Source organism: Crocuta crocuta, unplaced genomic scaffold (genome assembly GCF_008692635.1).
Source record: "Crocuta crocuta isolate KB4526 unplaced genomic scaffold, BGI_CrCroc_1.0 scaffold159, whole genome shotgun sequence".
Lineage (NCBI taxonomy): Eukaryota > Metazoa > Chordata > Mammalia > Carnivora > Hyaenidae > Crocuta > Crocuta crocuta.
Window position 1 is genome coordinate 2,585,551 of NW_027533263.1, and position 26,625 is coordinate 2,612,175.

At 35.4% G+C, this 26,625-nt stretch overlaps 1 protein-coding gene across 2 annotated transcripts in view; it reads left to right on the top strand.

The window, feature by feature from the left end:
* The window catches only part of BMPR2 (bone morphogenetic protein receptor type 2), a 195,767-nt gene that overhangs the window by 154,560 nt on the left and 14,582 nt on the right, over window positions 1-26,625 (top strand). For both annotated transcript variants that reach the window (XM_077747557.1, XM_077747559.1), the window contains 3 exons: window positions 4,297-4,457; window positions 5,675-5,822; window positions 11,624-11,760. In XM_077747557.1, the coding sequence (XP_077603683.1) occupies window positions 4,297-4,457; window positions 5,675-5,822; window positions 11,624-11,760 (446 nt within the window). The remainder of the gene's footprint in view (window positions 1-4,296; window positions 4,458-5,674; window positions 5,823-11,623; window positions 11,761-26,625) is intronic.

The following is a 26,625-nucleotide window of genomic DNA, read 5'->3' on the forward strand; positions in this document are numbered from 1 at the left end:
ATAGTTTGGTTGGTCTTTAGTATAAAACCTACACGTATCTTTTTATAACTCAAGTGTTTCTCTTAACTCGAATTAGGTTTGGTTAAATCTGTCAGGGAGAAAAAATAACAGGCTTCAATAAGAATGAATTTTTTTTTTCTTTCTCATGTAAGCATTTAGAGACAGACAATAAAATTGGTTCGGTGTAGCCTAAGCCTCCAATAATATTTCTCCTCCGTTATTCTTTTTTTTTCCATTATTCTTTATATATGGCTTACATTTTCAAGGTCACCTCATTGTCCATCATGCTATATTCTAATCAGTAAGGAAAAGGAAAGGTAGAAGGAATTGCCCCCTTCTGCCTCCAGAAGGCCTATTCTCATATTTTATTTTCCAGAACTTAGTTCACACTTAGCTGAAATAAGTTGTTGGTGTTATTATTGTTGTTCTTGTTTTTAAGCTGGCTATGTTACTATCTCAAATAATATTGGATTCTGTACTGAGTAGAAAGAGGATAATGCATGGTGGGGAGTCAATCTTTGCCAGTATTTCAGAACTGTGGTATGTGTTCTTTACCATAACTACAGTTTTCTTCAGCATCTATGCACATTTTTGCTAGTTGTTCAAAGCATCTCTTTAATACATTTACTTTCTCACTTTGTTTCAAAATATACCTCACATCACAGGCACATCTAATTTAGCTTCATTGCAAAAATCAGTCTGTGCTTTCTCAAGCTTTCATCCCTTATGGGATTTTCTTATACTACAGCCCAGAATACTGTTTTTTCAGTTTCTTTGACCTCTGTATATCTTTAATATATCAGTATCTTAGATCTTTGTTCTATTGTATAATAGCATGGATCATCTTTCTAGCTGCTGCTTCATATATAAATAATTTCTCCTGAATAATTTATCACTTCATTTATCTTGACATCTTGCGTTTCCTGAATACAGAATTGACCAATGTTATGCCTATGTCAGCAATTTGATGCACTTATTCTAGTGCTTTAGGACATTAACCATTTGGACTGTGTTTCCTTACTCTTAAATATTATTATAATTCACTTAAAAAGCTGGCTTAGCACAGAACTTAAAATACCATCCTCATCCCCCTTTTCAAGACTTGCATGATTTAGCAAGATTTCAAGTCAAACATTGGCTGATAAGAATGATTGCCATCAAATAAGAGTTATATTTAAATGTAGAGGCTACTCTCAAATATTACCTAATATCACGTAAACTAGTTAACCCCCCATTTTGTTTAGTTAACCTTTTTTAAAAAAATGAGTATAGGTATTCTATTACAGAAAAATAAATCTAGCTATTTTGGGGGGGTTGTGGGTTTTTTTAGTATAGTAGCTATTTGAATTTATGCTTTTACCTAGTGTTTTAAAGATATTGGAAATAAACGATATTATTTCAAAATATTTGAAGTGTTGGGGCACGTGAGTGGCTCAGTCAGTTAAGTATCTGACTTTGGCTCAGGTCATGATCTCGCAGTTCATGGGTTCGAGCCCCGTGTCAGGCTCTGTGCTGGCAGCTCAGAGCCTGGAGCCTGTTTCAGATTCTGTGTCTCCCTCTCTCTCTGCTCATGCTCTGTCTCTCTCTGTCTCAAAAATAAAATAAAAACTATTTAAAAATTAATAAAAATATTTGAAGTGTTATTTCACTTCTTGTCAGAGAACACTTTTTCACAGTATCTTCATTTTTTAAAATTTCTTTTTCAACGTTTATTTATTTTTGAGAGACAGAGAGAGCATAAGCAGGGAAGGGCAGAGAGAAAAAGGGAGACTGAGAATCCAAAGCAGGCTCCAGGCTCTGAGCTGTCAGCACAGAGTCCAACACAGGGCTGGAAATTAAAAACCTTGAGATCATGACCTGAGCTGAAGTTGGATGCTTAACTGACTGAGCCACCCAGGCACCCTGCCTGCTCCCCCCTACCACCCAGTATCTTCAGATGTAACTTTGCTGTTTGGCATAGAAATTTTATGGTAAGAAATAATACTACTATTATTTTATTTACCTTTTTTTAGCTTCAGAATAAGGAGGAGTTGAGCCTGTTTATTTATTTGTAATTGTCCTCCTTATGAAATTTTTCCAGATAATGTCATTGTAACTTATTACCATACTCCCCCTCCCCATCTAACAAATAAAGAACATATTATAGACCACTCAGATTTAACAGAAAATTACTGTTAACTATGTACATCCTTCCAAGGCCTTTACTGTGTGTGTGTGTGTGTGTGTGTGTGTGTATGTGTGTGTGTGTGTGTGTCCCCACAGAGAGACTATTTTTTGTTCAGGTTTTACTTTTTAACACAATTAAAATAATATTATGGCCTGCTTTTCTTTGGAATATTTACCTAGTACAGTGCTACTACCCAGGGCAAAATCATTGTATATTCTTCTTTCTCGAACTCCCTACCCCCAAATAAAAAGGATTAAAAGGAATACTGAGGAGAACTTTAAGGGGAAAAGTCTCTCAAAAGGGCGATCCTTAGTTCTACCCTTTGCACTGGTAATGAATCCTATCTTGTATCCTTTCTTCTCTTCCTTGCCCTTGTTTTCTCCTTTACCTGCTTCCTTCTTTGCTCCCTACCCCTCCTCTTTCATTCTTCCATGTCTTTTTTTTTTTTTTTCCTTATATAGTAGCAGAAGGTACTACCCTATTTTCTTCTCTGGGTGTATCACTGACTCGTTCCCCATTCTCCCCATTATTTTTGCCTGATTTCCCTAAGTGTGAGATCTATAAGTATTGATTTGGTATTAATATACAAACATTTTCCAAATATAGAAACATTTTTACATCTCTTTAAATTTCTTACATAAATATCACCTAGAGATTATACTGTATATAGTAGTATTGTGGTTTTATCCAGAATAAGAAATGCAGGTCTTTTAGGGGTTGAGTGAGCCATGTTAGTACAAGCTTTGGAAGGCTAGACCAGGAGGTGAGAGGGAAGAAAATGAACAAGAAATCAACTCTTTTTTAACTACTATTTTTTTCCTCCAATTGTGCTGTTGCCCAGTTTTTTATACATCACAGGAATCATCATCCTCTGTTTTTAGTTTCATTGTTGGTGAAATTACAGTCTGATATTCATTAATGAGAGTAATGAATATAAATACTGAGCCTATATGGGCCTAATATACATACTCAATAAGCTTATCATTGACTTTGTTCTGATTGCTGTTTCTTTGTATACCTGGAGACTTACTTTAAATTTCAGAAATTGTAATATAGAAATTTTTTTCAATTCAAGAGCTATAGTTTTGCTTAATATAATATTTATATAAGATTTCCTTAAAGAGAGGAAAGAAATATGTTTTTGATGGGACAGCTTAGGTTAGATATTCTTTCAGTCAGCAAACATTTATTGTGTACCAAGCGTTTTGAATTCAGGTAAAACATGTTCTCTTTCTACCTTCATGGAGCATATAGTCTAGTGATAAGTAATAGTGGTCTGCTTCTCTGTAAAATCAGAAAATAAATTTTCACATCTTGCTGAGAGATACCAGCCCCTCTACTTATTCTTCAGGTCCATTGTAAAACTATTTCTAGTTTGATTTGAAAAACTGAGGTGGACTTAGAAACAGGGCTAAACCTGAGGGGAGAACTGGATGTTCTGTCATAGGCTTGATCAGTTAAGCCACAGGAGAAAAGTATAACATACAGTATACAGATTTTAAAGCCATTTCAACAAGTTGACTGTTTTTAGTTATTTATACTAAATATTTCTTTCTCTTTTGCCTCCTTTTGCTACCCTTAGAAGAAAAAAAAAAAAAACTCACACAAGTATGTTTTAAAATTAGAAGCAATAGGGGCGCCTGGGTGGCTTAGTCGGTTAAGCGTCCGACTTTCGCTTAGGTCATGATCTCGCGGTTCGTGGGTTCGGGCCCCGCGTGGAGCTCTGTGCTGACTGCCAGCTCAGAGCCTGGAGCCTGTTTCAGTCTGTGACTCCCTCTCTCTCTGACCCTCCCCTGCTCACGCTGTCTCTCTCTCTCTCTCCTAGAAATAAATAAAACATTTAAAAAAAAAAATTAGAAGCAATAGCAGGTTGGCTACTAGTTGCAGCTAAATATTTAAAGCTTAATTAATTACACATGTAACAGTAGTTTATGTTGTAAAATATAGTGAAAATAGTGATGATTTAGTTGAAGCTTTGCTTTCTTGTATCCCTTTTTGTTATCAGGAAATTAAATGGCAGGAAAATAATATAATTATCTGCATTTTTGTAGTTCCTTTTACCTACATATTTATTTTATGTCTAACACTGCTGTCTATTCATTAATAAATTTTTGAAATTACCTAAACAGATCATTATAAACCTGCAATTTCCCATCGAGATCTAAACAGCAGAAATGTCCTGGTGAAAAATGATGGAACCTGTGTTATTAGTGACTTTGGATTGTCCATGAGGCTGACTGGAAATAGATTGGTACGCCCAGGGGAAGAAGATAATGCAGCCATAAGTGAGGTGAGTGTATACAAAAGGTATCACTCTGATGTACTTTGAGAACATAATGAATTACATTAGAAAAATCTACCCAGGACAGTTACCCTTACATACTACCAATTATAGCATATTAGGAATTATAAAATTAAGACATACAGAAGACTTTGCATGAGGTTTATCAGTTCTTTATGGAAATAAGTGCTGTTCCAACTCATTTTTTAAAATGTTTATCTATCTATCTATCTATTTATGTATGTATTTATTTTGAGAGAGAAAGAGAGAGCTCAGGGGAGAAGCAGAGAAAGAGGGAGAGAATCCCAAGCAGGCTTCGTGCCATCAGTGCAGAGCCCTATGCATGGCTCAGTCTCATGAACTGTGAGATCATGACCTGAGCCAAAATCAAGAGCCAGATGGTTAACAGACTGAGCCACCCAGGTGCCCCCACCAACTCATTTTTGACAGGCATTAGGAGGAGGATTGTAAGAATGGTATTTTTTTTAAGTACTGATTTTTGAAGCAAGAATAAAATTTCCCAAGTTTGAGATAGGACAGTCACCTTCTAATAATTACAATTAAAATGTAGACCGCATCCTTCCTGACCTTTTTCTCTGCATTCCCATACACTTGTCTCTCTGTCTATGTATATATATATTTTTTAATTAAAAAAATTTTAAGTATTAAATGATATACATACTATTGTACACTTTCCTCATTGTATCTTTTTTTAACTTATTTTTTTAATGTTTTTTATTTATTTTTGAGAGTCACAGAGCAAGAGCGAAAGCAAGGGCGGGTCAGAGAGAGAGATACAGAATCTGAAGACAGGCTCCAGGCTCTGAGCTAGCTGTCATCGCAGAGCTCGATGCGGGGCCCGAACTCACAAACTGTGAGATCATGACCTGAGCCGAAGTCGGAGGCAGAACCGACTGAGCCACCCAGGCGCCCCTCATTGTGTCTTGCAAATGTTTCTTCATTGACGTATGTAGGAGAGTCTAGCTTAACCTTTTTGATTGATGAATACTATTCAATAGAATGGATTTACCACAGTTTAATTATTCAAGAAGGGCATTTTACAGATAAGAAATTAGGTATGGAAAGTTTTAGTGACAGGCATAAGGTCAGATAATGTATTATTGACATATAGTTGACATGAAATTTATGTATAACTTCTAGTCTGATATATGCCTTTCAGAATATGCTACATTATGTTTCAGAAAAATATCACTCTAATTTATCAGGTTGGCACAATCAGATATATGGCACCAGAAGTTCTAGAAGGAGCTGTGAACTTGAGGGACTGTGAATCAGCTTTGAAACAAGTAGACATGTATGCACTTGGACTGATTTATTGGGAGATATTTATGAGATGTACAGACCTCTTCCCAGGTAAGAGAATTGCTATCAAAAGTTGATACATGTTTTGAAGTGAAGCAGTTATATCCTCTTTTTCCACCTATATTAAATAAGTCAACTTTTGTTTTTACTTTCATTTAAACCTTTAGTTTATTGCCATCTAGTGTTCAAAAACATTATTAGCAGAAGGATGTCAATCAGGAAAAACTTTGTAAAAGGACTCCAACTTTGCATCTGAGTGCAGTTTTTTTTTTTAATCTTTATTTTTGACAGAGATGGAGAGACAGAACCTGAGTGGCGGAGGGGAAGAGAGAAAGAAGGAGACACAGACCCCTAAGCAGGCTCCAGGCTCTGATCTGTCAGCACAGAGCCTGATGCAGGGCTCAAACTCACAAACCAGGGAGATCATGACCTGAGCCAAAGTTGGATTCTTAACTTACTGAGCCACCCAAGCGCCCCTGAGTGCAGTTTAATTAATTGTTCATAATAGCTTATCTAACTGTGTTTAGTTTGGTCTCTGATTGTTTTAGCAGTCATCGTTGTCCTTATGCACCCTCGGAGCATTTGATAAGCTACACTTAAAATATTCCCTGAATTGACCCAAGAAATTAGAAACCATGAATTTACCATTGGAACGTTTTTTTATTTCTTTCTTCCTTTATTTTTTTCATTCTCCCTTCTTGACTTCCTGATTCTTGCTTTCTTTCCTTCCTTTTAATGAAAGAACACCCATTTAATATGAATGCTTATTTGAGACTTACTTGAATTAAACAAATGAGTTTATAGTTTTTCTCTTTTTGTTAGGATTACATTACTGTCATTATTGCCCTATAAAAACTTTAACTACCAATATGTGTTCATTGCATTCTAGATGGTGTACAAAATGACTTGATATGTATGGTTTCTATCTTGTAGAAATAACACCATTAAAAGTACAGAAAAAGGAAAATTGGTTAATTGAAACAGCATTGGACAAAGTATGTAATGGAGCTATTCAATAATAAAGATTAGTAGTAGGGTTGAGGTTTTGTTTTGTTTTGCTTTGCTTTTAAAACAGTAAGCATTTAGCAATAGTTTATAATTCTAAAAATAAAGTAACTTAATAATTACTTAGATTAACTATAGGTCAGGCAGTTATTATTTAGAAGTATATTTTCTGGTTAATTGGAAGTACAGAGTACTTAGCTGAGGTATTTTTCTGGGCATAGCAGAATTGCAGTAATATCACAATAATATTGGAACTTTTAAAACTTTTTACTTCTATTACTGGAGTTTAGGCCACAGATATTTTTAATATACTCTAACCCAGAATTTTTCTTTTTCTAGAAACATGTCTGATTAAAATGATTCTTATACCAGCATTAGTACACTGCCATCAGCAACATTTTTTTCGACAATTACTGCATTCAAAGAATAACTCTTGCTTTTGGCCTGATAAATAATAATATAAGGTGTATGAAAATGGAAAGGCAATTAAATCTTATTTGCAGAAGGTTATTTTAATAGATGTGTAGTTTGAATTGAAATAGAACTAGAGGCAGTTTTAAAAAGGAAAAAGACAGGTGCCTGGACGACTCAATCAGTAGAACATGTGACTCTTGATCCTCTGGGTCAGGGTCATAAGTTCCAGCCCCACAGTGGGAGTGGAAATGACTTAAAAAAATAGTTAAAAAAAAATAGGTAAGAGACACCTAGGTGGCTCAGTCGATTAAGCATCTGATTCTTAATTTCAGCTCAGGTCATAGTCTCATGGTTCGTGGGATCGAGCTTTGTGTCAGGCTCTATGCTGACAGAACGGAGCCTGCTTGGGATTCTCTCTCTCACTCTCTTTCTGCCCTCCCACTCACGTGCATGCACATGTTCTCTCTCTCTCTCTCTCTCAAAATCAATAAATAAACATCCTTTAAAAATATGTAAAAGAATAAGGTGTTACTATTTAATGGATACATGGTTTCAGTTTGGAAAGATGGAAAAGTTCTAGAGACGAGTAGTAGTGATGGTTGCACATTATTCACATACTTACTGCCATAGGACTGACTATATAGTTAGAAATTGTTAAAATGGTAAATTTTATGTTTTGTACATTTAACCATAATGAAAATAAAAATAAAGGAGAAAAATGAGAGTTGCAATAAGAAATCCTATAATCTTGGATATAGAAATGGGCAAGAAGAGGCACATGTGAGAAAATGTAGAGAAGAAATCTGTGGCTCTGCTTAGCTATTAGAAGAAAATCTAAGGACCTGAGAAATATTCAGAGATCTAAGAAATAATGAGGGTGGCAGCCAGGAACTTAGGAAAAAAATACTGGTTTATATTGGAAACATGAATTTCTCCAGTTATAAAGACTTTCAGATGGAGTATTGATGGAGAATACTGAAGCTGAAGAAATATTTTTAAAAGAATTTTTAGGTGGCCCCAGGGTGGTTCAGTCCATTAGGCATCCAGCTTCAGGTCACGTCATGATCTCACCACCCATGAGTTCGAGCCCAGCTCAGAGCCTGGAGCCTGCTTTAGATTCTGTGTCTCCCTCTCTCTCTGCCCACCACCTGCTAGTTCTCTCTCTCTCTCTCTCTCTCTTCCCTTCTCTCTTTCTTTCTCAAAAATAAACATTTAAAAAAGTTTTAAAAATAAATAATTAGTTTTTTAAATAAAGAGAATGTTGAGAGAACTAAAATTAAAATGATTTAGAAATTATATAAAAAATGGTAAATGGAAACTTATGAGTGGATGCACTCTTCTAAGAAAACAAATAAAGAGTGCAAAAAATTAGTGAATAAAGACTGAATATCAGGGGATGTCCCTGGACCAGAAGGTTAGTTAAGAAGAGTGTTGGTCAGAAAAATAATGAGAAAACTAAGAAATCATAGTATCTTGGAAGGCAGTGTTAGAAAATGTTAAGAACCAAGACTGATAGCAGTAGATGTAATATAAGGTCAAAAGGAAATAGAACTGAGGAATGATCTTTGAATTGAATAGAAGGAGGCCATTGGTATTCTTAGAGGAGTTTCTGTGGAATAGAGAAGACAGAAATATCAGAATATGGGAAGGAAAAGTATTAAGAAAGCACAGGAAGAAGATACAAAATGGTCTTTAAAATGTTAACAGTGAAACGGGATGAAAGTTGAATAAAAAGTATCCCTTAAACATATTAATAAGCATAAAGAATAGCATCTTATAATTATAACATTTTTGGAAAACATTTTTTCAAATTTCTATGATACTCCTCCAAATACAGTACATACTTTATTATTATATGTAAACACTATGTAATGTATACTGACTCTATGCAGAATAAATGAATTAGATGTCTGTATTGCAAAAAAAGAGTAAAATGTTGCAATGTTTATATAAAGAAGGAATATGAAAGAAAGATAAAAAAGGAAGGCAAGAAAAAGAAAAAGGAAGAAAGAGAAGAAGCATAATGTAAGAAGGGAACTAAAAAGTTCCTAACAGCTTGAGACATAATTAACAAATAGCAAATGAGGTGAGAAGCAGGGAATGGTATCTGATATTCTAGATATTTGATCTATTTTGGACAATTTGAAAGAAAATGGGATTATAAAACCTCCCTTTAGCAATTCAATGATTATAAAGTTTTAAGGAAATACAGTAAGACGAATATAATTCATGATGATGATGTCATTAACATTCCTCTTTGTGTCCCTAGTGCCTAATACTGTTAGCTCTAAATAAGTATCTGTTGAACAATTAGATTAAGAACCATGAAGATTTATTAGAAATTTGCAATTCTTAATGTCATTTCATTCACAAAACAAGATTGTATATCAATTTTATTTAGTAGGTTTTCTAATTATATTTTAGACCTGCTTAAAACAAATAAATAAAATTATTAATTTTTAGTTATTCTACTGAACCAGCATTTGAAAAAAAAAAGTAACTAATAAGTAACATTTGGAAGACATCTATATGTGTTGTGTAAATGTCTTAAAGAGATAGATATAATATGCTAGTAAATATCTTATGGTTCACAAATATTATGGGTTGAGGTTTTATTAGGTGAGACTTCATGAACAAAAGTGATATACTAACTAGCAGTATTAAAACTTTTAGTTTTGTCTTTCAAGTTCAGTATTGATGGTGATTGTCAACAGTAAGCATTTGCTTAGGGGGCACCTGAGTGGCTCAGTAGATTAAGCATCCAACTCTTGATTTCAGCTCAGGTCATGATCTCATGATTCATGAGTTGGAGCCCCACATTGGGCTCTGAGCTGACAGTGTGGGGGGCTTGCTTGTTATTCTCTCTCTCCCCCCTCCTCTGACCCACCCCAACTTGCACTTTCTCTCTCTCTCAGAATAAATAAATAAACTTAAAAAACAATAAGTTTTTGCTTAAGTGTTTAGAGTTACAAAATATCACTTGTAAAGATACTGCAATATTCTAAATTACAGAATTAATCTTTGAAACATAATCTTTTTTAATATTGGTGGTGGGCAAATGTTTATAGGTTTTTGAATATCCAAATGAAACTTAAAACTTACATACATGTTTGATAAAGTGTTTTCTTTTTTTTTTTTTAAAGAAAATTTATTATTGAGAGACAGAGAGAGAGAGCATGAGCATGGGAGAGGCAAAGAGATAGGGAGACACAGAATCTGAAACAGGCTCCAGGCTCTGAGCTGCCAGCACAGAGCCCAATGCAGGGCTCGAACTCACAAACTGCAGGATCATGACCTGAGCCAGTCAGACACTTAACTGACTGAACCACCCAGATGCCCCTGATAAAGTATTTTCTATCTGGGTCATCATAACTTTTGTATTATTTCCATGTGAGTAAGATAAGGAAGACAGACATTGCCATTTTGCTGACAGGAAAACTAAAACACAGAAGAGTTAAATGACTTTTCCAGGGTAGAGATGAAGCCATGATTGGAGCTTAAGTGCCTTATCCTACATTCTGGTGTTCTTCCTTCTAATTTATTCTGTCATTCTAATGGGGTGGGGGCTGGGGCCAGCAGAAAGGAAGAATCTCTCCCCTGTGTTCTTTGTCAAGATTTTGACTAGACCATTGGTTTTCTGACTGTTGGTCCATTGATCTTCTGTATGGCACAATATTTTTATTAAGTTTAATTTGATCACATTTTGTAAAAATCATAAGACTCTCATCACAAGAAGCTGATTGTGCTTATGGGTGATAAATAGGGTTATTAAACAGTGGTGGAATAGTTAATGATACTTAAAAATCCTTGATCTAGATATTACTACTTAAGAGGGATTTTTAAAAAATCAGTATATTGATTTTTCAGTCATGGCCATTATCATAAAAATTTTTGTGACATTTGATACAGTCTGGCTGGACTATAATAGAGCCAATGACATATTAAGACATGATGACTATACATCCTATCTACTTACATTTTATTCTACAGACGTGTGTTGTACCCTGTCCTGGACTTTCTCCTTGTATTTACCACCCTCAAACCCTGTATGGGGTAAGAATTCAGGCATTTTCAAGTATTAAATGCACCTTATGTATATAATAATCCCCCCAATTTAGTAATACTAGAAACCATTTAAAAAGAGCTATGTCCGTTGTTAAAACTACCACTTGATTTATCAACAAACATTTGATTTATCAAAGATTATTCTAAATAAAGTAAATTTTTAATAACAAATTAATTTTTTATTAATATTGTATTAAACCCACAACAGAATCTCTTTTGCATTTCCAAATATTCCCAAAAGGGTTTAAAAAAAAAAGAGGTGGTAACATAATTTCTTTGCGTACCTAGTATCAGAAATTGTGCTGTTATTCCTTAATTTATGATAATTAAAAATTTTACTTTATCTTTTTTTTAAAAAAAATACACAGGTGAATCTGTACCAGAATACCAGATGGCTTTTCAGACAGAAGTTGGAAACCATCCCACTTTTGAAGATATGCAGGTTCTGGTGTCTAGGGAAAAACAGAGACCCAAATTCCCAGAAGCTTGGAAAGAAAACAGCCTGGTAAGAAAAAACTAAAGTATTAAAAAGAGGACTTATGACTGAATATGTTTGAATGTTATTTGAAGCAAAAATAGACTATTAATGTTGATAGTTCTTAGAGTTGCCTAATGCCAGAAATCCAGCTTACTTGACTTTTATGATGTTATACAGCTTCAAACTTTTCAATATAGAAAAGTCCTCTTTTTGGTTCAGTTGTAGTTTTTTCTAAGTGTACAATACCAGAGAGACTAAATTGTGTCTGAGGTTGCCAGATTGAACAACTGGAATAAGCTGGAATAATTAACATGTTAATATTTTTAAACATTATTGAAATTCCATCTTACTCTCTTGAGAGTGGTACCAAAAATATTAATTAGTGCAAACTTACATATTCAATGGCTGATAGAATTTTAAACTAGCTAAAAAAGAAACCAAGGTGTGCTTATAATTCTGCTTATTAAAAATGCATTCTAGGGGCTCTTGGCTGGCTCACTTGATGGATCATGTGACTCTTGATCTCAGGGTTGTGAGTCCAAGCCCCATGTTGGATGTAGAGATTATTTAAAAATAAAATCTTTAGGGACTCCTGGGTGGTTCATTTGGTTGAGTGTCCATGTTAGGTTCAGTCATAATCTCACAGTTCATGAGTTTAAGCCCCAGGTTGGGCTCTGTGCTGACAGCTCAGAGTTTGGAGCTTGCTTCAGATTCTGTGTCTCCCTCTCTCCCTGCCCTTTCCTCACTCACACTCTCACACTAAAATATCTACAGACTTCTGCCATTTTAGTACATTGTTGCTACAGTACTGTAAACCTCTTACAAATATTTACACATAACACATGCACACATACACTGTCTCTTTCTGTCATGTAATTTTTTTTAACATAAGTAGGATCATTTCATTATCCAGTATCATTTTTTACTTATGGACAGCTTTTCATGTCAATACCTGTCCTATATCTTTTTCTCCATTTAGTCAGTATTCCATTGTATGATAAATCCTAATTATTTAATTACCCTTTATTGATGGTAGTACCTATATTTCTTATTTTAAACATTTTTAAAGAATTATAAAGTTATACCTGTATATGGTAAATCAATTCAAATTAAATAGAAGGGCATAAAAAAGGAAATGGAAAAGGAAAAGACTACCTACCCCTGGCACCACTTTTCAAAAGTAACTCCTGTTAACAATGTTCTAAGGTTTTGGTTTTTGTTTCTAACTTTTTCTTCTGGAGGTTACTGTTAACAATTGTGAATACCATATCTATTCTTATTTCTTATTACCTCTCATTTACTTTTTCCTAGTTTTGTAATACTGTAGATATTATTAAATAATTTGTAATTTGTCTATAGATTTAAAAGTTAAAATAAAAACATCAGGAATTAAAGAATTATGATTATGTAGACATCTGTACAATATATTATTGTGCTTGGACTCACAGAGAAGGAAGTAAAAATCCTATGTTAGTCACTATAAAAGCCTCTGCTGCTTGAGGAAGAATGTTTCAAAAGTCACCATCTACTGGATTCTCTTTGATATATTTGGCACTTTTTTCTTCTTCCTTCTTTATAGATTCTACCAAGAAGCAACATTTTTTCCTTCTTATTTATTTACTTTTGAGACAGAGACAGAGCATGAGTGGGGGAGGGGTAGAGAGAGAGGGAGACACGAATCTGAAACAGGCTCCAGGCTCTGTGCTGTCAATACAGAGCTCGATGTGGGGCTCGAACCCACGAACTGTGAGATCATGAACTGAGCTGAAGTCAAGATGCTTAACTGACTGAGCCACCCAGGTGCCCCAAAAAGCAACATTTTTTTTTTATAAAACCTCGTTCTTTTTCTTGTAAATTATTATTTCTTTGATGAAGCCTCCTTAAGTGATATGTGTTAGTATGAGCATGGGTAGTATGAATCCTTGCACCCTCAAAAATGTTTCTATCTTGCTGTCTCGTTTATGAAATAATTTGGCCAGGTAATGATTTCAAGATCAAAATCACATTTTCCTCATAGTGGTTCCTTTGAAATCACTACTCTGTTGTCCTCAAGCATTAAGACATATAGAATTCCAGAACCAACCACTCTCATTCCATTATTTTTTTTTCTTTTTGTTTTATCCCCTTGTTTTCTTGTCTCTATAAGCTTTTAAGCCTTTTATTTTATCATTGAAGTTACCAAATTTCACCTGGATATAACACATTTTGCTTTGACCTAGACAGGTTTTCAGTTTGAAAACTCAGAAGTTTCTTCAAGTCAGAGGAATTTTCTTGTATTTTAAAAATTTGGGTGCCTGGGTGGCTCAATCAGTTAGGCATCCAACTCTTGATTTCGGTTCAGGTCATGATCACACTGTTCTTGGGTTTGAGCGCACTTGAGGCTCTGTGCTTAGTGTGGAACCTGCTTGGGATTGTCTCTTTGCTCCTCCTCAATTCGTGTTCTCTCCCTCTCTCTCTCTCTCTCTCAAAATCAGTAAGTAAACTTTAAAAATAAAAATTATTAATTTTCTTCCATTTCTTCCATCTCAAAATATTCATCCACTTGACATTCGAGGTCTCAATTTGTGTTTTGTATTTTCCTTTTTTTTTGTTTGTTTTACATTGTTTAAGATTTACTCAGCTTTAGCTTTTAAATCACTCATTCATTTTTCACCTTTACCACTCTATTAGTTATGTTTATAAAGATCTTACTTTCCACTCTTATATTTATAATTTCTAGAAATTCTCAGTGTTTGCTTCTTCCATAGCAATCTGTTCTTATTTTAAGAATATGATGGGGGCACGTGTGTGGTTCAGTCAGTTAAGCATCTGACTTCAGCTCAGGTCATGATCTCACAGTTGGTGGGTTTGAACCCCATGTCAGGCTCTGTGCTGACAGCTCAGAGCCTGGAGCCTGCTTTGGATTCTGTGTCTCCCTCTCTCTCTGCCCCTCCCCCACTCACACTCTGTGTCTGTGTCTTTCTCAAAAATAAAATAAACCATAAAAAAATTTTTTTTAATATGACAGGAATTTATGGGGCACCTGGGTGCCTCAGTTGGTTGAGCATCCAGATTCAGCTCAGGGCATGATCTCACAGTTCATGAGTTCAAGTCCTATATTGGGCTCACGGCTATCTGTGCAGAGTCCACTTAGGATCCTCTGTCCCCTCTCTCTCTTCCCCTTCCCCGCTCACGTGTGTGTGCACGCTCTCTCTCTCTCTCAAAAACAAACATTTAAAAAAAGAATGTAATAGGAATTTGATTATTTCTCAGGGTGTAAATCAGAATTTTGGCACTTTATACAAATAATTTTCTTGGTTATAGTTAAAGAACAAAAATGAAAAATTTATTAAACAATGTAAATCATTTTACTATGTATTTTCACATTTTAACTTTAGGTTGTCTTCATAGGGTTAGCATATTTTCATTCTTGATCCCCACTTATAATGGATGGTGGCATGTCAGAAAGAGGCTAGAGAGATGTCATGTGTTTCTGTACAGAGTTAGACTGAATATTTTCTCCATTGGTCATCTTTGTCACCTTGTCCATTGGTCAAGGAAGACTTCTGCTTTAGATGAGATTGACATCTTCTTCAAGGCAATTGAAGACCTATTACCAAAAACATATGCCCAAGATTGCCTCCAAACTGCAGTCCCTGCTTGGGCACCCAGGTGCCCCATAAAGTCCTTGGCAGAAGGGGAGAGGCTGAATCCTGCACCAGGATGCATTAGATATGCTAGCCTCACTGTAAAGCATCTCTTAAAGAAAAATCTTTTTATGAAATTTTATCTAGTAAAATACTTCATCTTCCTTAAATTACTTTATTTCATCAAAGACTGACTCATTATTTTGAAGTATCTCTTGACAACTCTGCCATTACAGGATATGCATCATATTCATATTTACCTGAAAACTTTTTGGTTTCTATTTAGAGTAGGTTGCTAACTAAGGAATAAGTAATACTTGGTTTACTTCCAGTGAATCCATTTAAACCTAATGTGCTATAATCAATATAACTGCTTCTCTGTAAAGACCATTCAATACTAGAGAAGAATATAACAGACACATAGTTTATAAACAGAGAAAGAAACCCCTGTATCTAAAAGAAGATATATTTGCTTCATAATTGCATTGAAATTTAAAAGTATTTTATAATAACAAAACTCAAAAATCTTTCAAATTTAAATAAGTATAAAAACTAGGCTTTAGAACCTGCCAGGAACCCAAAATAGATCAGACAATAAAAGGGAGAAGGGGGCATCTGGGTGGCTGATTTGGTTAAGTGTCTGACTTTGGCTCAGGTCATGATTTCACAGTTCATGGGTTCTGACCCCGCCCGCGTCAGGCTCTTCACTGACAACTCAGAACCTGGAGCCTGCTTCAGATTCTGTGTTTCCCTCTCTCTCTTTCTGCCCTTCCCCTACTTGTGCTTGTGCCCTTTCTCAAAAGTAAATAGGCATTTAAAAAGTGGGGGTGAGGAGAATAGTTTTCTGATAAAAAATGGAAGTATAGAAAATAGTCTGAGGGTAATATATGAAAATGTTAACCATAGTTATCTCTGAATATTGGATTCATGAATAACTTTTGTTTTTTTCCCCTGTACTTTCAGAGTTTACAGTAAAAATGAACTGTTGTTAACAATGACACATACACACAGTTTAAATTGGAATAATAAATTATAGACAAAATTTATTTTTTAAACAGCTTTTTTCTCATACGTAAAATGTTCAGGTATAATTTGTTCAACTGTACCACCATTCTTCATATTTTTCATTCTTTTCCAAATTCTGATCCTCCATTTCTTAATCTCTCTTGAATACTGGCTTGTTCTCTTTCCCCTTTGGAAATCATTTGTATGGTTTATCTTTATTCCTTAGTCTTAGTTCTGCATAACCTTGGTTTGCTCAGCAGTTTTATCTTAATGTATGCCATGTAAAAGTTTGGAAATTCCTTAGTTGTTTTTGTCTTCTAATCTTTTCTTTCTCCATCCATTAAATCCAGTGTGCTAAAATGTACTGTATGTTCCAGAAACTGTCCCTTCTTCTTTTCATACTTATTTCAGCTTTTCCTTTTCTCTTCTTGACAAATCAGCAAACTTTTGCTGTGATCTAGAATTCAGCATTTCCCATACTTTTTTTCCTCACACAACCTACATTAAGAAATACAGGTGCACCTCATGATATAATGCCTTTAGGATTATACTTAACCTTACCACATACTCTATATTTTGGTATTTTCTATTCTAGCCTAGAGTATTTAGTTTGGGGAGACTGGTATAGTTGTTTGTTTTAAATGTTGGTTCCCAACCCACTAAACTGACTTCATGTCATGAGCCCCCATTTTTGTTTTCCTGTCATTAGGTAAGAAAAATTTTAAAGTGTCTTTTCTTTTTTTCTCTATTTTTTTCTGCTTTTTTTCATCATTGTTAATAATGATAACCCCTTTATCTCATTTACCCAAATGTTGGATATCATTATTTATATATTTGCACTTAGTCTCTTGTTGAAGCACTCATCTGATTCTACCTGAATGTCTATATTTTTCTCTAAACTTATTTTATCTCCTCAACAAATTTTAACATTTAAAGAGAGGTAATTTATATAGATTAAACTGTACATATTAAGATATTTAATTTGTTGGGGCACCGGGATGGCTTAGTTGGTTGAGTGTTCAACTTCGACCCAGGTCATTATCTCACAGTTCTTGAGTTTGAGCCCTGCATCAGGCTCTCACTGTTGTCAGCCTGTCAGCGCAGAGCCTGCTTCAGATACTCTGTCTCCTTCTCTCTGCCCCTCTCCTACTGGCACTCTGCCCAAAATACATAAATATTTTTAAAAAGATCTATACTTTGTTAAGTTTTGACATATGTATATACCCAAGACCGTCACCACAGTCCTAATTATGAACATGTCACTTAGCCCCCAAATTTTTCTTTTGCCCTTTTGAAGTCTCTTCCTGACTCTCTCTATTCTCCGTGAATCCCCAGGCAACTACAGATCTGATTTCTATCACTAGTGATTTATATACATTTTCCAGAATTTTATATAAGTGGAATCATACAGTATGTATGTACTGTTTTTATCTGGCTTCTTTCACATAGCATAATTATTTTTAGATTCATCCATGTTGTTATGTGTGTCAATAGTTTATTCCTTTTTATTGCTAAGTAACATTCCTTTGAATGGTTATGCTACAATTTTTTTCCCATTCACTTGGTGGTCAATAGTTGGATTATTTCCAGTTTTTGGCTACCACATGTAAACCTCCTATGAACATTCATATGAAAGTCTTTGTATGTATATATGCTTTCAGTCTTTTGGGTAAATTCCTAAGAATAGGATGGGTAAATCATGTAATACATGTCTGCATAACTTTTTGAGGAAGTGCCAAACAGTTTTCCATAGTGGCTGTACCATTTTACATTCCCACCAGCAGTATGAGAGTTCTATCTAATTCCTCCACATACTTGCCAACATTTGGTATGGCCATTCTTCTTAATTTTAGATAATAGGTATGCAGTAGTATCTCATTATGATTTTAATTTACATTTCCCTAGTGACTAATAATATTTAGCATCTTTTCACTTGCTTTTGCCATCCTTCTTTGATGACAGGTCTCTTCAGGTCTTTTGCCTACTTTAAATTGGATTGTTTTCTTGCTATTAAGTTTTGAATTTCTTTGTATATTCTGAGTACAAGTCCCTTATCAGATACATGATTTTAAAATATTTCTTCCCAGACTGTGGCTTGGGTCCTTCTCTTAACAGTGTGTTTATAGGGACAGATGGTTTTAATTGTGCTAAAGTCCAATTTATTAGTTTTTTCTTTCATGGATATGTTTTTGGTTTCACATTTTAGAAATCCTTATGTAACCCAGGGTCACAAAAATTACCTTCTGTGTTGTCTTCTAGAAATTGTATAGGTCTGTGAACAATTTTGAGGTTGTTTTGTGTCTTGTTTTTTGGATTTTTTGCATATGTGTGAGGTATGGATCAGTATTCACTTTTTTGCATATGGATATCTAATTGTTCTGGCACCATTTATTTTTAGGGACTATTTTTTCTCCATTGAATGAATTGCCTTTTTATCTTTGTCAAAAATTCATTGTCCATATGTATGCAGGTATATATCTGGATTCTGTTCAGTTTCATTGACCTGTATGTCTATCTCAATGTCAAAACCACAACCTTAATTACTTTAGCATTATACTGTGTCTTGAAATCAGCTAACATTAGTAGTCCTCCATCTTTGTTTTACATGAGCTTTTTTTTTTTTTTTGACAGAAAGCATGAGAGAGGGGGAGGGAAGGAGAGAGCAGAGAGGGGGCAATGAATCTTAAGCAGGCTTCATGCTCAGCACAAAGCCTGATGTGGAGCTCAATCCCATGACCCTAGGATCATGACCTGAGCTGAAATCAAGAGTAAGATGATTGGCTGAGCCATCCAGGCACCCCTCTACATGAATTTTATAATCAGCTTTTCAATTTCTACATTGAGCCTGCTGGGAACTTCATTAGAATTCAGTTACATCTGGGGCGCCTGGGTGGCTTAGTCGGTTAAGCGTCCGACTTTCGCTTGGGTCATGAGCTCGCGGTTCGTGGGTTCGAGCCCCGCATCGGGCTCTGTGCTGACTGCCAGCTCAGAGCCTGGAGCCTGTTTCAGTCTGTGACTCCCTCTCTCTTTGACCCTCCCCTGTTCATGCTGTCTCTATCTCTCTCCTAGAAATAAATAAAACATTAAAAAAAAAAATTTTTAGAATTCAGTTACATCTGGAAATCAATATGAGAAGAATTGACATCTTAGTAATGTTGAAACATTATTAATATAGATTTATAATTATTGTTCTATGCATTTGTCTCTTTTTAAAAATATTTTTAGGTTTCATTTATTTATTTAGAGAAAGAGAGAGATGGTGGAGAGGCAGAGAGAGAATCTGAAGCAGGCTCTGCACTGACAGATGAGCCCAATGCAGGGCTCATTCACAAACCATGAGGTCATGGCCTTAGCCAAAATCAAGAGTTGGATGCTTAACCGAGTGAGCTATTTCCTGTGCATTTGTCTCTTAAATTGTATTGAAAAAAAAGAAGGGTCACCAACCAAAAATACACTAATACTGGCTTTTATCTTTACTTACGTGTAGTTGGGGTTTTTGTTTTGTTTTGTTTTGTTTTGTTTTACCAGTGTTCTGTATTTCTTCATATGGCTTCAGGTTATTGTCCAGTACCCTTTTACTTGAATCTGAGTGATCCCCTTTGGCATTTATTATAGGACAGCTCTGCTAGCAACAACCTTCCTCATCTCTTTTTTTAATCTAGAAATGTCTTAATTTCTCCTTCATTATTGAAGGATAATTTTGTTTGATATAGAATTCTTGGTTAACATTTGTTTTCTTTCAGCACTTTAAGTATGTCATTCCCCTGCCTTTTGGCTTTCACGATTTCTGATGAGAAATTGGCTATTAACTTTTATTGGAGGATCCCTTGTGCATTTCAATTCACTTCTTTCTTGCTATCAAGATTTTCTCTTTATCTTTGGCTTTTTATAGTTTGATTATAGTGTGTCTCTGGATAAATCTTTTTCAGTATATCCTACTTAGAGTTCATAGAGTGTCTTGGATATGTAGATTCATTTCTATTATTAAATTGAGAAAGTTTTTGACCATTATTTCTTCAAATATTCTTTCTGCCCCTTTTTCTTTCATCTCTTTCTGGGGCTTCCATTATGTGTATTTGGGTATAATTGATGGTGCCTCACAAGTCTTTTAGGCTCTGTTTCTTTTTCTTCATTTCTTTTTTATTTCAGTTCCTTAGATAGCATAATTTCTTCTATCTTCAGGTTCACCAATTATTTCTTCCCTCTGTTCACATCTGCCATTTGAATCACTCTGGTGAATTTTTCATTTCAGTTTTTGTACTTTTAAGCTCCAAAGTGCCTTTCTGGTTCTTTTTTATAATGTTTATCTTTTTATTGCTATTCTGCATTTGTTGGGATGTTGTTTTCCTGGTTTCTTTCATTCTTTCTCTGTGGTTTTCTTCATCTTTTGAGCATATTTCAGCTCTTTGTCTAGTAACCCCAGTATCTTCATATCCTCAGGGACAGTTTCTTTAATTTCTTTTTTCCTATGAATAGTCCATACCTTCCTGGGTTTTTTGCATACTTTGTAATTTTTATTTAAGACTGGACATTCTGAATATCCTAATAGGCAGAAAGGTAATAAAAGAAAAAAAGAAAAGAAAATACTCTCTGGGTCTTGCAGACTGACTTTGTGTTGGGGCCTTCCTTTAACATTTATCCAGACCTTTTATGATTCTGCATTAGCTTTCACTTTCTGCTAGTAGTGAGCCTAAAGACAGCCAGTTATGAAAGCTTATGGTCTTCCCTGAGCATGCATCCCATACTGGATGTATGCATGGCTTTTCTAGGTTTCCCAGTATATGCAAGAGCTTTTCAAAACCCTCATTTCCCCAAAGTCTCTTACACTCCGGCTATCTCTCCCTCACTTTCAGCATTTCTGTTATGTGGCTCAACTGTTGTATTTTACACCAGGCTTGTAACACTTGTTCATTTGACTTTCAGTGATTTCAAGGAATGTTCGCCACTTAGGCATATCTACTTCTCTTTCCTGAGAGAGTTCTAATTTAGACACAATAAAGTCAGGCCTCTTTCTTTGGTCTTCAGGGAATTTATAGACCTATCAAAACAGATAACATAATTGCTTGGAAACAGTATCACTTTCCTCCTTCTGGGACCAGGTACATGGGGAATATCATCTTGATATTTTACTTGGTTGCTGTAAACATTTGACCAACTTTTAGAGCTCCAATAAGGTTGATTCTGACAGTTTTTTCCTTAAAAAGTTGTGGGGGTTCTTTTTGTTTATTTTGAGAGAGAGAAAGCAAGAGAGCACATGCACATGCGGGGAAAGTGGAGAGAGAGAGAGAGAGAGAGAATCCCAAGAAGGCTCTTCACTTCCAGCACAGAGTGCAATGTGGGGCTTAAACTCACGAACTGTGAGATCATGACCTGAGCCAAAACCAAGAGTCAGATGCTTAACTGACTGAGCCACCAAGGCACCCCAATTCTGACAGTTTTTACCAGGATTTTTGGTGCTTCTGGGGAAGAATATTCCCCAGTCTCCTTCCTCTGCTATTTCACTGATACCCTCATAAGTTGGGAAATATTTTTCCCTCTTCCTTCTTCTGGAAGACCTGGGTAGATTTGCCATTATCTCCTTCTTAAATGTTCAGTAGAATTCATTAATGAAGCCATCTGGGCCTGGAGTTTTCTTTTTGGGAAAGTTTTTAACTACAAATTTATAGATACAGAAATCATTCAAGTCATCTGTTGTTTATTGAATGAACTTTGACAGTCTTTGTCTTTGAAGGAATTTGTCCATTTCATCTAAATTGTCAAGTCCTTTCTAATATTTGTTTAAAGACCTTAAACTAACTCCCTAGTGATAACTTAATCTTCCTGTTGTTTCTATACAGTTTATTTCCTTAATCTTCTCTTTACCTTTTTACTTTTTTTACTTTCTCTTCTCTACTATTTTTACTTACTTACTTTTTTACTTTTTTACTCTGGGACATTCAGTATTGCTTTACTTACTTTTAGAACAACCATCTATAACCAAATCATTATTTAGGACCCTCAGAATCTTGTTTGTAGTCAACCTCTTTAAATTCTCAGCTGTTTTTTTATTTTTCCCTTCCCCTATTATATTAATTTACTTCTAAATCTTTAATTGTGTAAATGACTTATTAGCCATTATTTATACTTTGTTTGGAACTTATAATAGAATTTTCTCAAAAACTTAACTTACAACTTTTATAATAGAACCCATTTGTTCACTAGAAACTGGCTGTGTTCGGTCAGCATGGTTTAGAGTCATTCAGCATAGGATAATATATAAACTGTGGTGCTATGCAGCCTGGGCTTTGACCTTAGCTTTGCCACTTACTAGATGTGTACCCTGATTTCTCCTCTGGGTTTCTTTTCCTCCATATGAAAAGTGGAGATGATAATTCTCACTTACTTCAAATAAGAGTTAAATGAATTAAGGGGCTCCTGGCTGGCTCAGTCGGTGGAACATGGAACTCTTGATTACTGCATCATGAGTTCAAGCCCCGCATTAGGCATAGAGCCTACTTAAAAAATAAAAGAATTAAATTAGTTAGAAAACAGTCTAGTACATAGTAAGATCTCAACAATTGTTAACCACCACGTATTATTATGCATCAATGATGATTCTGTCTTAAAAATGGAAACTTCTAATAGGTAGGGACAAAGGTTTCTATTTATCAAATTTTGTTTACATCCAGGACAATGCCTTGATGAGTGTCTTATTTTGATGGAGGGTGGGGTCTCTTTTTGAAAAAGTTTATTGAAAATTATATCCCAACTATATAATGAAAAGTAACAAATACAGCCTCATTCCATGTCTCTCTTTCCTCCAGATACAGAAAACAGTCAATATATAATTTTTAGCTTCTTGGATTTTGGTATTTTTGAGCTCTTCTGGGCCAGCAGCTGGTGAATGGGACTCTGTACAATAGATAGTGCTCTGTTTTGGGGAAGGGAAGGGTCTTTTTCAGTTTTGTGTGGAAAGCTGTCCAAATCTTTGCTTTAGAAAGATTTCACTGTGTACATTTCACTGTGTTGCACTTCATGTTTGGTAATGAATGAAACTATAAATTCATGTGGTATATGATAGGTGTGTGTTTAAAGAAAAATGTCATAAAGTTTTTCTGAAAGAATACCCAAGAAACTGGTAACATTGGTTGCCTATAGACTGGGAGAATGGATGGTTGGTGGATAGGAACTTTTGTTAGTCTTTGTTAGCGTGATAGGTGAAAATGGATCTTGTTTTCATTTGTACCCAGTCAGTCATAGAGCCAAGATTTGAAACTAGGTTCTTTTGTGTGTGTGTGTGTGTGTGTGTGTGTGTGTGTGTGTGTGTGTGTGTGTTTTATTTATTTTCTGAGAGAGAGAGAGAGAGAGAGTGTGTGAGCAGGGGAGGGTCAGAGAGAGAGGGAGATACAAAATCTGAAGCAGGCTCCAGGCTCTGAGCTAGCTGTCAGCACAGAGCTGGATGCGGTGCTTGAACCCACGAACTGTGTGATCATGACCTGAGCTGAAGTAGGACGCTCAACTGATTGAGCCACCCAGGTGCCCCAGAAACTAGGTTCTTAACTGAGCTGGCACCCTTGCTACAAAACCAGAACTAATATTCTTTACTATATGTACTGCCTCAACATAGTGAATAAGATTAAACATCTTTGCATATTTTATAAGACAATTTGCACTTCTTGTTTATGTGCCCTCTGTCCATATTTCTCTTTTGTGTTTACTATCATTTTTTAAGTGTCTTGTTACTACTAAGCATCACAGAAATTCAACCAAGAAACATTGAGATGCTAAAAATGGTGGGTGAACAGCAACAGCACTGCTAGGAATTTACCCAAGGGATACAGAAATGCTGAGGCCTAGGAGCACATGTACCCCAATGTTCATAGCAGCACTCTTCACAATAGCTAAAACATGGAAAGAGCCTAAGTGTCCATCAACAGATGAATGAATCAAGAAGATGTGGTTTATCTATACCATGGAATACTACATGGCAATGAGAAACAATGAAATCTGGCCATGTGTAGCAACATGGATGGACCTTGAGGGTGTTATGCTGAGCGAAATAAGTCAGGCAGAGAAGGACAAATATCATATGTTTGCACGTATAGGAGGATTAGGAGGAACTTAACTGAGGAACAAGGGGGAGAAGAAGGGCGGAAATGGTGGGGGAAAGGGAGANTTCCTTCTACCCCAAAAACATTGATTAAAGTTTTAAAAACTCCACTGATTGAATATGAAAGGGGAAAATGGAACTTTACAATAGAGAAAGAAACCTGGCAGACACCAATTCAGACATGTGATTAAGGGTAATTTTACTAGTAATGAAACAAATCAAAATTATGAACCACATGATAAGATGCAGTGAGAAGAACACAGCATCCCTTCTGTGATTTTTCTGCCAAAGTTTCAAACCTTGAATCTAATCATGAGGAAACATCAGTTAAATTGAGATTCTAAAAAGTAACTGGACAGTAATCCTCAAAAATGTCAAGGCCATGAAAGACAAGAAAGTAAATTTGAAATTATTTCAAAATAAAAAGAAAAAATTATCATTTCATAGCTTGAGACCAATTCATTTTATCAAACCAATATTAAAATCCACTAAGATAAATGTATAACTAGTTTTTAGAGGTGTGTTTATTTAAAAAATTAATTAAGTTGATTTCTGAACTTCCTTTGTGCTCTTCAAATCCAAGTCAGTTTTAAATCCATTACATACAGTCTTTTCTCATGTTTATGGATTTCATATTTGGAATTTGACTGTTTGCTAAAATTGATTTGTAATCCCCAAATCAGTACTCTGAATACTTTTATGGTCATTCATGGATATACACAGAGCAGCGAAAAACTATAGTCATCAGATATACATCTGAGATCAACAAGGCACTCTGTCTTTTTTTTTTTTAAATCTATTAAACTATAAACAAGTGTCCTTTTTGCTATTTGCTTAGCATATTTTGCACATTTGCAGCATTTTGTTAGTGATTTCTGTGTTAAAATAGCCTCCACCTGTAGTGCTGAAGTGCTGAATACAGTGCTCCCAAGCACTAGAAGGCTGTGATGTGCCTTTTGAAGAAGAAAAATGTATACTAGATTTACTTTGTAATGGGATGATATAGAGTGCTGTGGGCCATGAGCACAGTGAATAAATTAATAAATATTTTTAAAGATGTCTTTAAACAGGGGGCGCCTGGGTGGTTGAGCATCTAGCTTCAGGTCATGATCTCACAGTTCATGGGTTCGAGCCTCACTGTCACTGCAGACCTGCTTGGGTTTCTCCACTGTCTCTGCCCCCACCTCAAAATAAATAAACTTTAAGAAAAGATGTCTTTAAACAGAAACACAAATGAAACAAGATTATTTATTGATAAGTTAGCAAAACTCTTGTGGCCAGAGGCTCACAGGAGTTTAACCCTGTATTTCCCCTAGGAGCAGTGGTTCAGTGTTCACTAATTCAGCATTTACAGTAACTTTGTAGAACTTAACTACCATAAATAATGGATGCAATTGTACTTCTAACATAAATACCAAATTTCTACCTCAGAGAGGTACACAGTTACCTTAAACTCCAGATGATCAATATCTATTCTTCAGGTTTTTCTAAAATTTGAGAAATAGTTAGATTATTATTTAATGAGAGGATTATTAATTGATATCTATACTTGTTTGAATTTTAATTTTTACTCAGTAGTCAGAGCCTGGAACATATATTAAAATAGATTTCAAGATTCAATATAAATTTCGGGGCACTTGGGTGGCTCAGTTGGTTGAGCATCCAACTCTTGATTTTGGCTCAGGTTGTGATCTCATGGTTCATGAGTGTAAGCCTCATGTGGGGCTCTGCACTGACATTGCAGAGCCTTCTTGGGATTGTGTCTCTCTCTCTTTTTCTCTCTCAGTAAATAAATAAACGTAAAAAATCTTCAGTATAAATTTCAGCCTTAAAAGATATAATCTTGGATTTGTGCTGTGGCACTGAGGCAGGCAGCTTAGAATAGCTAAGGGAGGGGCGCCTGGGTGGCTCAGTTGGTTAAGCATCTAACTTCAGCTCAGGTCATGATCTCGTGGTTCGTGAGTTCGAGCCCCACATCGGGCTCTTTGCTGACAGCTCAGAACCTGGAGCCTGCTTCAGATTCTGTGTCCCTCTCTCTCTGCTCCTCCCCTGCTCACGCTGTCTCTATCAAAAATAAAAAACTTAAAAAAAAAAAAAAAAAAAAAAGAAGAGCTAAGGGAACAGGAAAGATGGCATCAGGAGTGGGCCATGGTGCAGGTATTCATTTAGCAT